This window comes from Xyrauchen texanus, chromosome 18 (genome assembly GCF_025860055.1).
Source record: "Xyrauchen texanus isolate HMW12.3.18 chromosome 18, RBS_HiC_50CHRs, whole genome shotgun sequence".
NCBI lineage: Eukaryota > Metazoa > Chordata > Actinopteri > Cypriniformes > Catostomidae > Xyrauchen > Xyrauchen texanus.
The window spans coordinates 44,380,225-44,393,099 of NC_068293.1; the positions used below are offsets into that span (position 1 = coordinate 44,380,225).

The 12,875-nt window shown below is 37.4% G+C and overlaps 1 protein-coding gene across 1 annotated transcript in view; it reads left to right on the forward strand.

Annotated features, from left to right (window-relative positions):
- Positions 1–12,875, forward strand: part of LOC127658920 (anosmin-1-like) — an 87,410-nt gene that overhangs the window by 50,484 nt on the left and 24,051 nt on the right. The window contains exons 5-7 of the mRNA XM_052148491.1: positions 6,113–6,297; positions 6,636–6,765; positions 8,915–9,120. Coding sequence (XP_052004451.1) covers positions 6,113–6,297; positions 6,636–6,765; positions 8,915–9,120 — 521 coding nt within the window. The remainder of the gene's footprint in view (positions 1–6,112; positions 6,298–6,635; positions 6,766–8,914; positions 9,121–12,875) is intronic.

Below are 12,875 nucleotides of genomic sequence, written 5' to 3' on the forward strand. Positions count from 1 at the left end.
TGTTCCTTCACAATAAATGTTTTTGTTCCTATACAATTAGTTATATGTCCCCTCACAATATATTTACTTAGTTCTTTCACTATAAGTTTTGTGTTCACTCACAATAATTTTTTTGTTCCTTTACAATTAGTTATATGTCCCCTCACAATATTCTTTTTGTTCCTTCACAATACTTTTTTTTGTTCCTTCGCAATAAGTTTGTGTTCCTTCGATATAAGTTTTGTGTTCCTTCACAATAAGTTCTGTGTTCCCTCACAATCACAATACATTTTTTGTTCCTTCGCTATAAGTATTGTGTTTAAGTATAAGTAAATTTTGCGTACCTCCACAAAAATAGTGTGTTCCCTCACAGTAATTTTTGGGTTCCAATAAATTATGTTCCCTCACATTAATGTTTGTTCCTTCGCATGCTTTTAAAAACTGCGTTAATTGTACTACAAATGAACCATGATGTTACTATAGTAAAACTATTATTAATCATTGTTGAAGAAAAGTAGAAAACTTCATATGAAAATGTTTTCAGTGATTAGATTTGGACAGCCACTCCGACGTGTTCTGTGTACGATACCTGTGCGCGGTGTCCGGTGTGTGAATGGCTTTAGGTGCATTTAAATTTGAAAACGTATCATTTTCTTCACGATTAATGTTAGCCAGAGTTATAACAGTATAAGACATTTTGTGTCACTTTTTTGCAGAGTAAATGCTCTTACAACGGCCACCAAATAAAGAACCAAAAGAACATAGTGGTATTTGAGTGTTGTGTCTTACATTTAAAGTACAGCAATTTCAGATTTGACAAGCAAAAATTGTAAAGACTGGGCTTAAGTTGGCAACTCACTTTTGTATGTTTTGGATCAGAGCCATTGTGTTGTGTTTTGGAGGAGATGGCACGCACCTGTGGACTTTGGAACATCAAGGGGACACGTGTGATTATGTGAAGATGGTGAACCGCAGTCTGGAGATCTTCAGAAGATCCTGATTGGAGTGAGTTTATGAATTCCAGCAGTGAAGATGCAGCAGAATAATGTGGTTGCTGCAGGAATGCCGTGGGATTGTACGAGTGCCGTGGGCGCTGCTTGTATTGGAACAGGCATAACACACTTTCTGTAGTTGTGAAACCACAACACAATCGAATACAGCTGTTGTCTGTCGAGCGGAATAACATGTTCCACTTATAGAGGAATGACTCCCTTTGCATGTGGCCTTTAACACTCTAAACTTCTACACTTATGTTGCGATCTCCAACCTTCAACACTGAATACAAACAGGCACACACAACAAAGCAACCTGATGTTAATTGTGTCATCAGTGGTGTGTTTTACTTATATTTCATACTTGTTGAGCTTTGATAATCATGAAATTCAGCCATTCAAAGAGTGTAAATGACTTCTATTAGTCCCATCTGGACTTCATTTACAGTCTGTGATCAAAAAGGTCTTTTTCAGCATCGTTGGTACCCTCGCTGAAGATTTGAGTGTCTCTAAAGTTGTACATTCATAAAAGTTAGGTTTATATGTGGTCAGTATGTTGACCAAAAAAACGATCGCAATTTTTTAAAATTTTTTATTTTTTTTTATTGTGACTTTTCCCCTTATTCGCACATTTCACGAGGTGAAGAAACACATTTTCATTGCATAAAAGATCGATTCGTTGTTGTCAGAAATTGCAAAGCCCTACTTTAAATTGGAATGGACAATATAACGGTTAAATCGACATATCGATAAATCGAAACGTCAATCGGAAGACATTTTAATGTATAATTACTATCGTGATAATGGAAAATTCTATTCACTGAGGCTAGCTTTTTTTACCGCTAGCACGTTATCGGTCTGAACGGTCCCCAAGTTTTTGTCCGCGAAAACGAAGCTTTTTGAAAACGCACTCCGAAGTGGATACATTTGAAAACGCTGTTTTCGCGTCGCAGTGTGGGCCGTGAAAACGGCGTTTTCGCGTCGCAGTGTGGACCGTGAAAACGGCGTTTTTGCGTCGCAGTGTGGACCGTGAAAACGGCTTTTTCGTGTCGCAGTGTGGACCGTGAAAACGTTTTTTAGTGTCGCAGTGTGGACCGTGAAAACGCCTTTTTCGTGTCGCAGTGTGGGCCGTGAAAACAGCTTTTTCGCTTCGTAGTGTGGACCGTGAAAACGGTTTTTTCGTGACGCAGTGTGGACCGTGAAAACGCCTTTTTCGTGTCGCAGTGTGGACCGTGAAAACGGCTTTTTCGTGTCGCAGTGTGGACCGTGAAAACGGCTTTTTCGCGTCGCAGTGTGGACCGTGAAAACGGCTTTTTCGTGTCGCAGTGTGGACCGTGAAAACGGCTTTTTCGTGTCGCAGTGTGGACCATGAAAACGGCTTTTTCGTGTCGCAGTGTGGGCCGTGAAAACGGCTTTTTCGCTTCGTAGTGTGGGCCGTGAAAACGGCTTTTTCGTGTCGCAGTGTGGGCCGTGAAAACTGCGTTTTCGCTTCGCAGTGTGGGCCGTGAAAATGGCTTTTTCATGTTGCAGTGTGGACCGTGAAAACGGCTTTTTCGCGTCGCAGTGTGGACCGTGAAAACGGCTTTTTCATGTCGCTGTGTGGACTGTGAAAACGGCTTTTTCGCGTCGCAGTGTGGACCGTGAAAACGGAAGCTTTGGAAAACGATGACGCATTTTTAGTCAGTGATCTATCCAACCAAAGAAAAACTATGCCAAGTAGATAAGATAAATATCTAAAATATTCTTTTAAATATTTAGTTATTTATTAATAAACTTTCATTACTTCGGAAGATTACAAATAAAAACATGTCGACAGAATCCTCATCAAACCCCAAAATGTAAATAAATAAAGCAAATTAAATGTGTTTATACCTTTTAAAGGTCGAATGCTCGACTGTGAAAAACAAAGTGCGCCCTAGTCTTGACTTGACGCTAGCAACATGCAGCTTCACACATGTTTGGGGCTCTGTGTTACACTGCAGCGCTCTTCTTATGTTCTCTGATGAACATTAATGTCTCTGAATGGATCCTCAATGACAGAGGCACTTTACTGCAAAGTGCAGCCACTCCACAAGATCATCAAAGCTCAGCTGAGTTATGGAGATGTATGGAAGACATTTAGAGTCCTTTGTGCTTCATGAAGGTCTTCATTCCTGCTATTCAATCAACAGCGCTCCATTACAGCTGTAACGAATCGAGGAAAGACACCAAGCAGAACATTTTCCCAAAGTTTTGTACTTTATAAATCTTTAATTTATTACATATGGACAAATTTATTACGGCTTTGAAGGTTAAATGGAAGTCTTCCACCACATGGAACCAGAGCAGTTTTATGCAGTTGTCATACATTAGCTCTCGGGTCGGGCAGTATGACAAAAAATCACGTTAACCGTAAACATCACTATACAGTTGTTTTTGCGGCTAATTCCTAGAAATAAAAATGTTCACATATTATATAATCATGCGGTCATGCCTGTTTTTACGAGCCCCTTAGAGGACGCGGAGGGTATTCATTTTCTGAAATAGTTTTGTGTTCCCTCGCAATAATTTCTGCCTTCTTTTGCAATATGTTCCTTTATAATAACATTTGTCAGCAGCCATATTAACCTGTTGCCCACTGAAGCTAAGCAGGGTTGAGCCTGGCCAGTACCTGGATGGGAGACCTCCTGGGAACTAAGGTTGCTGCTGGAAGTGGTATTAGGGAGGCCAGCAGGGGGTGTTCACCCTGTGGACTGTGTAGGTCCCAATGCCCCAGTATAGTGACACTATACTGTAAAAAGGCAACATCCTTTGGATGAGACGTTAAACTGAGGTCCTGACTTCTGTGGTCATTGAAAAAGAGTAGGGGTGTAACCCTGGTGTCCTGGCCAAATTCCCCCCACTGGTCCTTCTCAATCATAGCCTCCTAATAATCCCCATCCATTAACTGGCTCTTTAACTCTCTCCTCTCCACCAGTAGCTGGTGTGTGGTGAGTGTACTGGTGCACTATGGCTGCCGTTGCATCATCCAGGTGGATACTGCACACTGGTGGAGGTTGAGGAGAGTCCCGTTCACTGTGTAAAGCGCTTTTAGTGTAGTGTCAGAAAAGCGCTACATAAATACAATGCTCATTCATTCATTCCTTCGTAATAAGCAATGAGTTCCCTTGTAATAAGATTTGCGTTCCTTTGCAATAAATTCTGTTTCTTCTTTATAAGTTCTGTTCCCTCGCAGTAATTTTAAGTTTCTTTGCTATAAGTTTTCCGTTCCTTCACAATCAATTTTATGTTCCTTCACAATCAATTTTGTGTTCCTTTGCAAGAAGTTGTGTTCCTTCATAATAAAATTTGTGTTCTACTGCAATAAGTTTTCCGTTCCTTCACAATAATTTTTGCGTTCCTGTGCAGCAAGTTCAGATTCTTCATTATAAGTTCTGTTCCCTCGCAATAATTTGTACATTTCTTTGCAATAAGTTTTCCGTTCCCTCACAATAATTTTAGTTTATTCGCAATACATTTTGTTCCTTCTCAATAAGTTCTGTTCCATCATAATAAAATATGTTTCTTTCGTAATAAGCAATGATTTCCCTTGTAATAAGTTTTCCGTTCCTTCACAATAATTTTTGCGTTCCTGTGCAACAAGTTTGGTTTCTTCATTATAAGTTCTGTTCCCTCACAATAATTTGAGTTTATTCGCAGTAAGTTTTCCGTTCCTTCAAAATTATTTATGTGTTACTTCATAATAAAATTTGCGTTCCTTTGCAACAAGTTATGTTTCTTCGCAATAATTTTTGCGTTCCTGTGCAACAAGTTCAGATTCTTCATTATAAGTTATGTTCCCTCGCAATAATTTGTACATTTCTTCACAATAAGTTTTCCGTTCCCTCACAATAATGTAAATTTATTCACAATAAGTTTTCTGTTCCTTTGCATTAAGTTCTGTGTTCCCTTGCAATAATTTCTGCCTTCTTTTGCAATAAGTTCTGTTCCTTCATTAATACAATTTGTTCCTTTGTAATAAGCAATGTGTTCCCTTGTAAAAAGTTTTGCGTTCCTTCATAAGTTCTGTTTCCTCACAACAATTTGAGTTTCTTCGCGATACGTTTTCCGTTCCTTTGCCATACATTTTATGTTCCTTCTCAATACCTTTTGCATTCCTTTGCAACAAGTTATGTTCCTTCACAATGAATTTTGGGTTTCTTCACAATAAGTTCTGTTCCTTCATGATATATTCTGTGTTCCCTCGCGATAATTTGTTAGTTTCTTCGCAATAAGTTTTCCGTTCCTTTGCCATAAGGAAGTTTTCTTTTGCAAAAATTTCTGTTCCATCATAATAAAATTTGTTCCTACGTAATACGCAATGGATTTCCTTGTAATAAGTTTTCCGTTCCTTCGCAATAAATTGTGCGTTCCTTCGTAATAAGTTGTGTTTCCTCACAATAATTTGAGTTTATTCGCAATAAGTTTTATGTTCCTTCTCAGTACCTTTTGTGTTCCTACGCAATAAATGTTTCGTTCCTTCTCAATAAATTCTGTGTTCTTTCATAATAAGCAATGTGTTCCTTTGCATTAAGTTTTATGTTCTTTCGCCATAAGTTCTGGGTCCATCGTAAACAAAAAAAAATTGCATTCTTTTGCATTAAGTTTTGAATTCCTTTGCATGGTATTAATAACCATGGTACTTGTACTTCAGATTAACCTTGGTGTTTCTATTGTGAAGCTGTTGTTTTTTTACAAGAATGATTATGATTTTATTTACCATAGTTTTGATTAGCCATGTAACCATCTCTTTTTAGCAAAGTGATTCATTGTTCTAACAATAGTCGTGGTTGTCCTGTGTTATTACTGTGATTTATCAACAAATATCATGATTCAAATATGGTAAATTATATGGTTACCATCGTTTTACTACTAATACCATAGTTGAACTATTGTTACTACAGTAAAACAGTGTTTAAGTGGATAAAGCTATTGCAAGGGAACCCAAACTTATTGCAAAAGAAAGCAAAACTTATGAGGGAACGCAAAATGTTTTGAGAGGGAACACAATAGTATTTCAGAAAGTAAATTCCCTCCCTATCTTCTATGAGGCTCTGGATATATTTGATGATTTAAATACTTTACGAAATGTAAGTTCTTATGTGTCAGTTGTTCTTTCACAGGAGCTCCGTTGAAACCGAGGAAGGAGTTGTTGTTTTTGGAGCAGGCTTCGGGACAGCTGGAGATCCGCTGGTCTTCTAGATTCAACATCTCAGTCGAGCCCGTGCTGTATGTGCTCCAGCGGCGATGGAACTTCGGCATCCACCCCAGTGAAGACGAAGCCACCCAGTGGCAGGACGTCGCCCAGGTCAGTCGTCCAAATGCCAAAGAGGGGGGGGGGGGCGTTTTCAGGACTTGTTAAAAGAAGCTTGACTGAGCAAAACGGGATGTAACAGAACATAGCGGTCTTGAGACTCTTTTTAACTAATTTAATAATTAATTAAACATTCCACATTTTTGCTGATCGACCCAGAATCGATGTTTTCCCTCACCCTAATTGGCTGTGCAATAAGCAGCTTTACTCCATCAAAGTTGGTCTTCTTCAGCTGTCTTTTTAACTCTTAAGTTTTAAAAAGGATACAATTCCAAGCTTGTACCTGACCCCGTAACCACTGGCCATGACCTTTTAACCGTTGTGACCCTCAGATCACTGAAGAGCGCGTCCTGTTGACTGACATCAGGCCGAGCAGGTGGTACCAGTTCCGCGTGGCAGCGGTCAACGTTCACGGCACACGTGGATTCACGCCCCCCAGCAAACACTTCCGCTCTTCCAGAGGTGGGTCTTCATTGGTGGGCTGCTTCTCTCCTGACACCTCAAATCCCTCCATGATTTACGGTTACAACAGGTGGAGCCCCTGACCAAAGACATCTTTTTATGGTTTCAGCTCTAATGGCCCATTGGCTGTTCACTCACGCCTGCTCATTTGCTTCCTCTGTCAGTTGACGGACATTTGTCCCTGATTTACTGTCTTTATCACACTAATGTTTCTTTCTAAAAGCTTATAAAAGGCTCAAAAATGAGGATTCTGCATCATTTGTTCTTTCGTATTCCATGGAGTAGATAACAGCTGATCAGTAATGGCTGAATGTTGAATTATTCCTTTAATAACGTTAAACCTGAGTCTTGTTGCCCTGTGATTTCTTCATAACTCCGCTGAAAGGTTTACTCGTGGTTTCGAGAGAGAGTCATTGTTGTGGGAATATGAGCATGAGTCCTCAGATATTATAATAACCTTGACTCGTGTAAGGCAGTAAAACAGCATGTAAAGCTTGTTTGATTGCCAAGAGGAGTGAGGTAACTACAGTTGTTCTGGACAGACAGACAGACAGACAGTCAGGCAGACAGTTCGACAAGTAGTTAGACAGACAGAGGGATAGACAGATGGACAAACAGTTAGACAGACAGACAATAAGAAATATATAGTAGCTATATAGACAGACAGACAATTAGGCAGACAGACATACAGATGGCTAGACAGTTAGAGGAACAAATAGTTAGACAGACAGACAAATATAGATAGATAGACAGACAGTTAGACAGACTGATAGATAGACAGATAGAGGAACACACATTTAGACAGACAGACAAACAGAAATATACTGTAGATAGACAGACAGACAGACAGGCAATTATTCAGACAGACAGACATATGTATAGACAGTTAGAGGATCAAACAGCTAGACAGACAGTCAGACAGACAATTAGAGGGTCAGACAGATGGATAGACAGTTTAGATAGACAGACAGACAATTAGAGGGTCAGACAGATGGATAGACAGTTAGAGGATCAAACAGCTAGACAGACAGACAGACAAATCTACAGTAGATAGACAGACAGAAAGTTAGACAGACAGACAGATGTATAGACAGTTAGAGGAACAAACAAACAGACAGACAGATAGAAAAATCTACAGTAGATAGACAGACAGAAAGTTGGACATACAGACAGATAGATGGATAGACAGTTTAGATAGACAGACAGACAGACAATTAGAGGGTCAGACAGATGGATAGACAGTTAGAGGATCAAACAGCTAGACAGACAGACAGACAAATCTACAGTAGATAGACAGACAGAAAGTTAGACAGACAGACAGATAGATGGATAGACAGTTAGAGGTACAAACAAACAGATAGACAGACAGACAGACAGACAGAAAAATCTACAGTAGATAGACAGACAGAAAGTTAGACAGACAGACAGATAGATGTATAGACAGTTAGAAGAACACACAAACAGATAGACAGACAGACAGACAGACAGATAGAAAAATCTACAGTAGATAGACAGACAGAAAGTTGGACATACAGACAGACAGATAGACAGTTAGAGGAACAAACAGCTAGATAGACAGACAGACAAATCTACAGTAGATAGACAGACAGACAGATGGATAGACAGTTAGAGGAACAAACAGACAGACAGAGAGACAGACAAGTCTATAGTAGATAGACAGTTAGACAGACAGACAGATGGATAGACATTTAGAGGAACAAACAGCTAGACAGACAGACAGACAAGTCTACAGTAGATAGACAGACAGACAGTTAGACAGACAGACAGATACCTTGTCTTTCATTGGCTCTATTGAATTGCTGATCATGTGATCACAGTTATTGATACAGCACTCTGTCAGAACGGCTGATTTCAATCATGTGATTTTGTGCTAACTCGACTTTTCGTTGCAATTAGCAAAAACTCTGCTGGTTTATTTATCTTGCACAATCTAAGCGTAGCATGTTCACTTGGATTGAGCATCTGGTTTTCAGGTGTGAGCAGGACTCGATAACAGGAAGTGACTGGCCTCTAGATTGGACAGTTTTCCCATTAAAATCTCCTTCACTGAGTTCTGATTCATCTACACTGAATGACATCATCACTGTTGCGTGTCTGCTGATGTTCTGCTTGCTTCGGTTGTGTTCAGATCCATCTCCACCTCCTGCCCCATCTAGACTGAGAGTGACTAACATCACTGCAGGTCCAGACGGTCTGCTGATGGCCCGACTCAACTGGACTCTTCCTGTGGAGCCAGATATCCCCGTCCACCACTACAAAGTGTTCTGGAGCTGGACCGTCCCGGGATCCTCACCCGTGCCTGCCAAGAGAAAGAGGAGAAAGACCGCCAGTGGGGTAATTTTTTGCTTCTATACCCCGATGTTTGGAATCTGCAGACCGTACATGCATTAGGATAATGTATGTGTGGCCATAGGTGTGCTTTTATCTGTATTTTACAACAACTGCAAATGCCACTTTGCCATTAACCAGCCAATGTAGTGTCACATGACAGAGTTTGCCCCAATCGTTACCCTGTGTTACCATGACGACAGTATTGAAAGCCGATTTATTGTACGTGATTATGGATTGATCTTTATGGCATATAGATCTGATCTACAAACGGGACACTTCCAGGAGTGCAACACAAATATCTCGTATCATGCACCGGTCATTGATAAGTGCAAGGAGGACAAGTGAATGGCCACTTTTTGTGATTAATTTAATCATGGTAATCATCCATTTATTTATTAAAGTTCCTTTTCCGCACTATTCCTAATAATAGACGGCAGTCACAGGATTGTCCCATAATACAAAAAACATCATTTATGTGCACACATTTTTTAATTATGAATAAATACACAATATTATGAGAAAAGCTTCAGCTTGCTTTTTTTAGTTGGAACATTTACAGCCCAATTCTGTTAAATTATTGTTTAGTTTTACTTTTGAAAAAATACCGGCAAAATCCCCTGTATTAAATGAAAGTAATTACCAAATGAAAAAGCATTAAATTAAAAAAAAATAATTACCAAACAAAAAAAGCATTAAATAATTTTTTTTTATTACCAAACGAAAAAAAGCATTAAATTAAAAAAATTAATTACCAAATTAAAAAAGCATTAAATTAAAAAAATGTATTACCAAATTAAAAAAGCATTAAATTAAAAAAATTATTAATTACCAAATTAAAAAAGCATTAAATTATAAAAAAATTAATTATCAAATTAAAATAAGCATTAAATTAAAAAAATGTATTACCAAATGAAAAAAGCATTAAATTAAAAAAAAAATTACCAAATTAAAAAAGCATTAAATAAAAAAAAATAAATTACCAAATTAAAAAAGCATTAAATTATAAAAAAAATTTATTATCAAATTAAAATAAACATTAAATTAAAAAAATGTATTACCAAATGAAAAAAGCATTAAATTAAAAAAATTAATTACCAAATTAAAAAAGCATTAAATTTAAAAAAAAAAATACCAAATTAAAAAAGCATTAAATTAAAAAAATTAATTACCAAATTAAAAAAGCATTAAATAAAAAAATAATTACCAAATGAAAAAAGCATTAAATTAAAAAAATTATTTGCCAAATTAAAAAAGCTTTAAATTAAAACATTTTTATTACCAAACAAAAAAAGCATTAAAGTAAAAAAAAAAAGTTAATTACCAAACAAAAAAAGCATTAAATTAAAAAAAAAATTACCAAATGAAAAAAGCATTAAATAAATAAAAATTAATTACCAAATTAAAAAAGCATTAAATACATTTTTTTTTAGACCTATATTTGCCTTTTCTTTACAGACACATAAATGAGCCGTATCCTGTTCTGTAGATGAATAAAGTCGTCTGAATGACTCTCAGAATGTTCTAGACTTAATCAAGAAACTATCTGAACTATTTGTCCAATGAGTTTTAAAACATTTCAATATTTTACATATAACCCTCTTTACCTCGGATCACATTTACTGCTTGTAAATATACATTTATGACACTAAAATGAATTTTGGATGATGCTCAAGTTCAGCTGGTGGTTAAAGTCGCTGGAGAAATCTGCGGGACATGATGCAGTTGTGATGCTTTAGATGATTCAAATATTGAATATGAGGAATGTATCATATATGTAACACTGATATCACACGCATCAATGTTTCTTTAATATCTGTCACACATCAGAAACACATCCATGATGATCCTGATACACTGAAAGTTTCTCCAATACTTGAACAGGATCATGACGATTCACTTTCGGGTTGTAACCGATGGCAACGAACATCAGGACCGATATTACAGTCCCATCAGAAGAGCAACTGTTCCTTTGATTGCATTTATTTGTTAATTATAATGACAGTAAGATGATTAATTTCAATGATTGTCTCAATAATCTCCATTTTACCCAAAACTTCAGAGGAACAGAATCGGACACATCTGAGAGGTGCATTAGTGATAAACACATTTCTGTATTGAAACGGCTTCAATAATTCAAAACTTATGCGACAAAGTGTTTTTTAGGCATGACGTCATCAAGCACGCCATTTTTATCCATAAAAGTCCGTTTGAATGGAAACGGGCAGAAGACGGCACATTTCGCAAACTTTAGTTTATACGCATTTTCACTTTGTCGATAACAAAATAGCGCGAAATGTGGATGGAAACTAGACTAATGTTGCACATCTGTCGTTTGAACCACGATGGTTCAACAATATAGAGCTGTGGTTAAAAATATTGCTCGGTGTGGAGTAATAACTTCTAAGGATATATCAAATTATAATGGCTCAGAAAGCCGTTTATATGCACAAAAGCTGCTCAAGAAGTAAAAGCGGCATGCACTATATAATGCAACTATGCAATAGTATCTACATCAGCACATTTACTTAAATGCATGTAAACATGGTCGAAGTCATAAAGTCACTGTATACAACGTGCCTTTACCCTTTTCTTGAGCATGGTAACCAATCACAGAAATATACATGTGTACCACATTATCTGTTACACTAATGCCACATTATCTGTTACACTAATGCCACATTATCTGTTACACTAATGCCACATTATCCGTTACACTAATGCCACATTATCTGTTACACTAATGCCACATTATCTGTTACACTAATGCCACATTATCCGTTACACTAATGCCACATTATCCGTTACACTAATGCCACATTATCTGTTACACTAATGCCACATTATCCGTTACACTAATGCCACATTATCCGTTACACTAATGCCACATTATCCGTTACACTAATGCCACATTATCCGTTACACTAATGCCACATTATCCGTTACACTAATGCCACATTATCTGTTACACTAATGCCACATTATCCGTTACACTAATGCCACATTATCTGTTACACTAATGCCACATTATCTGTTACACTAATGCCACATTATCTGTTACACTAATGCCACATTATCTGTTACACTAATGCCACATTATCCGTTACACTAATGCCACATTATCCGTTACACTAATGCCACATTATCTGTTACACTAATGCCACATTATCCGTTACACTAATGCCACATTATCCGTTACACTAATGCCACATTATCCGTTACACTAATGCCACATTATCCGTTACACTAATGCCACATTATCTGTTACACTAATGCCACATTATCTGTTACACTAATGCCACATTATCTGTTACACTAATGCCACATTATCCGTTACACTAATGCCACATTATCCGTTACACTAATGCCACATTATCCGTTACACTAATGCCACATTATCCGTTACACTAATGCCACATTATCTGTTACACTAATGCCACATTATCTGTTACACTAATGCCACATTATCTGTTACACTAATGCCACATTATCTGTTACACTAATGCCACATTATCCGTTACACTAATGCCACATTATCTGTTACACTAATGCCACATTATCTGTTACACTAATGCCACATTATCTGTTACACTAATGCCACATTATCTGTTACACTAATGCCACATTATCTGTTACACTAATGCCACATTATCCGTTACACTAATGCCACATTAACGGATAGTGTAACGGATAATGCCACATTATCCGTTACACTAATGCCACATTATCCGTTACACTAATGCCACATTATCCGTTACACT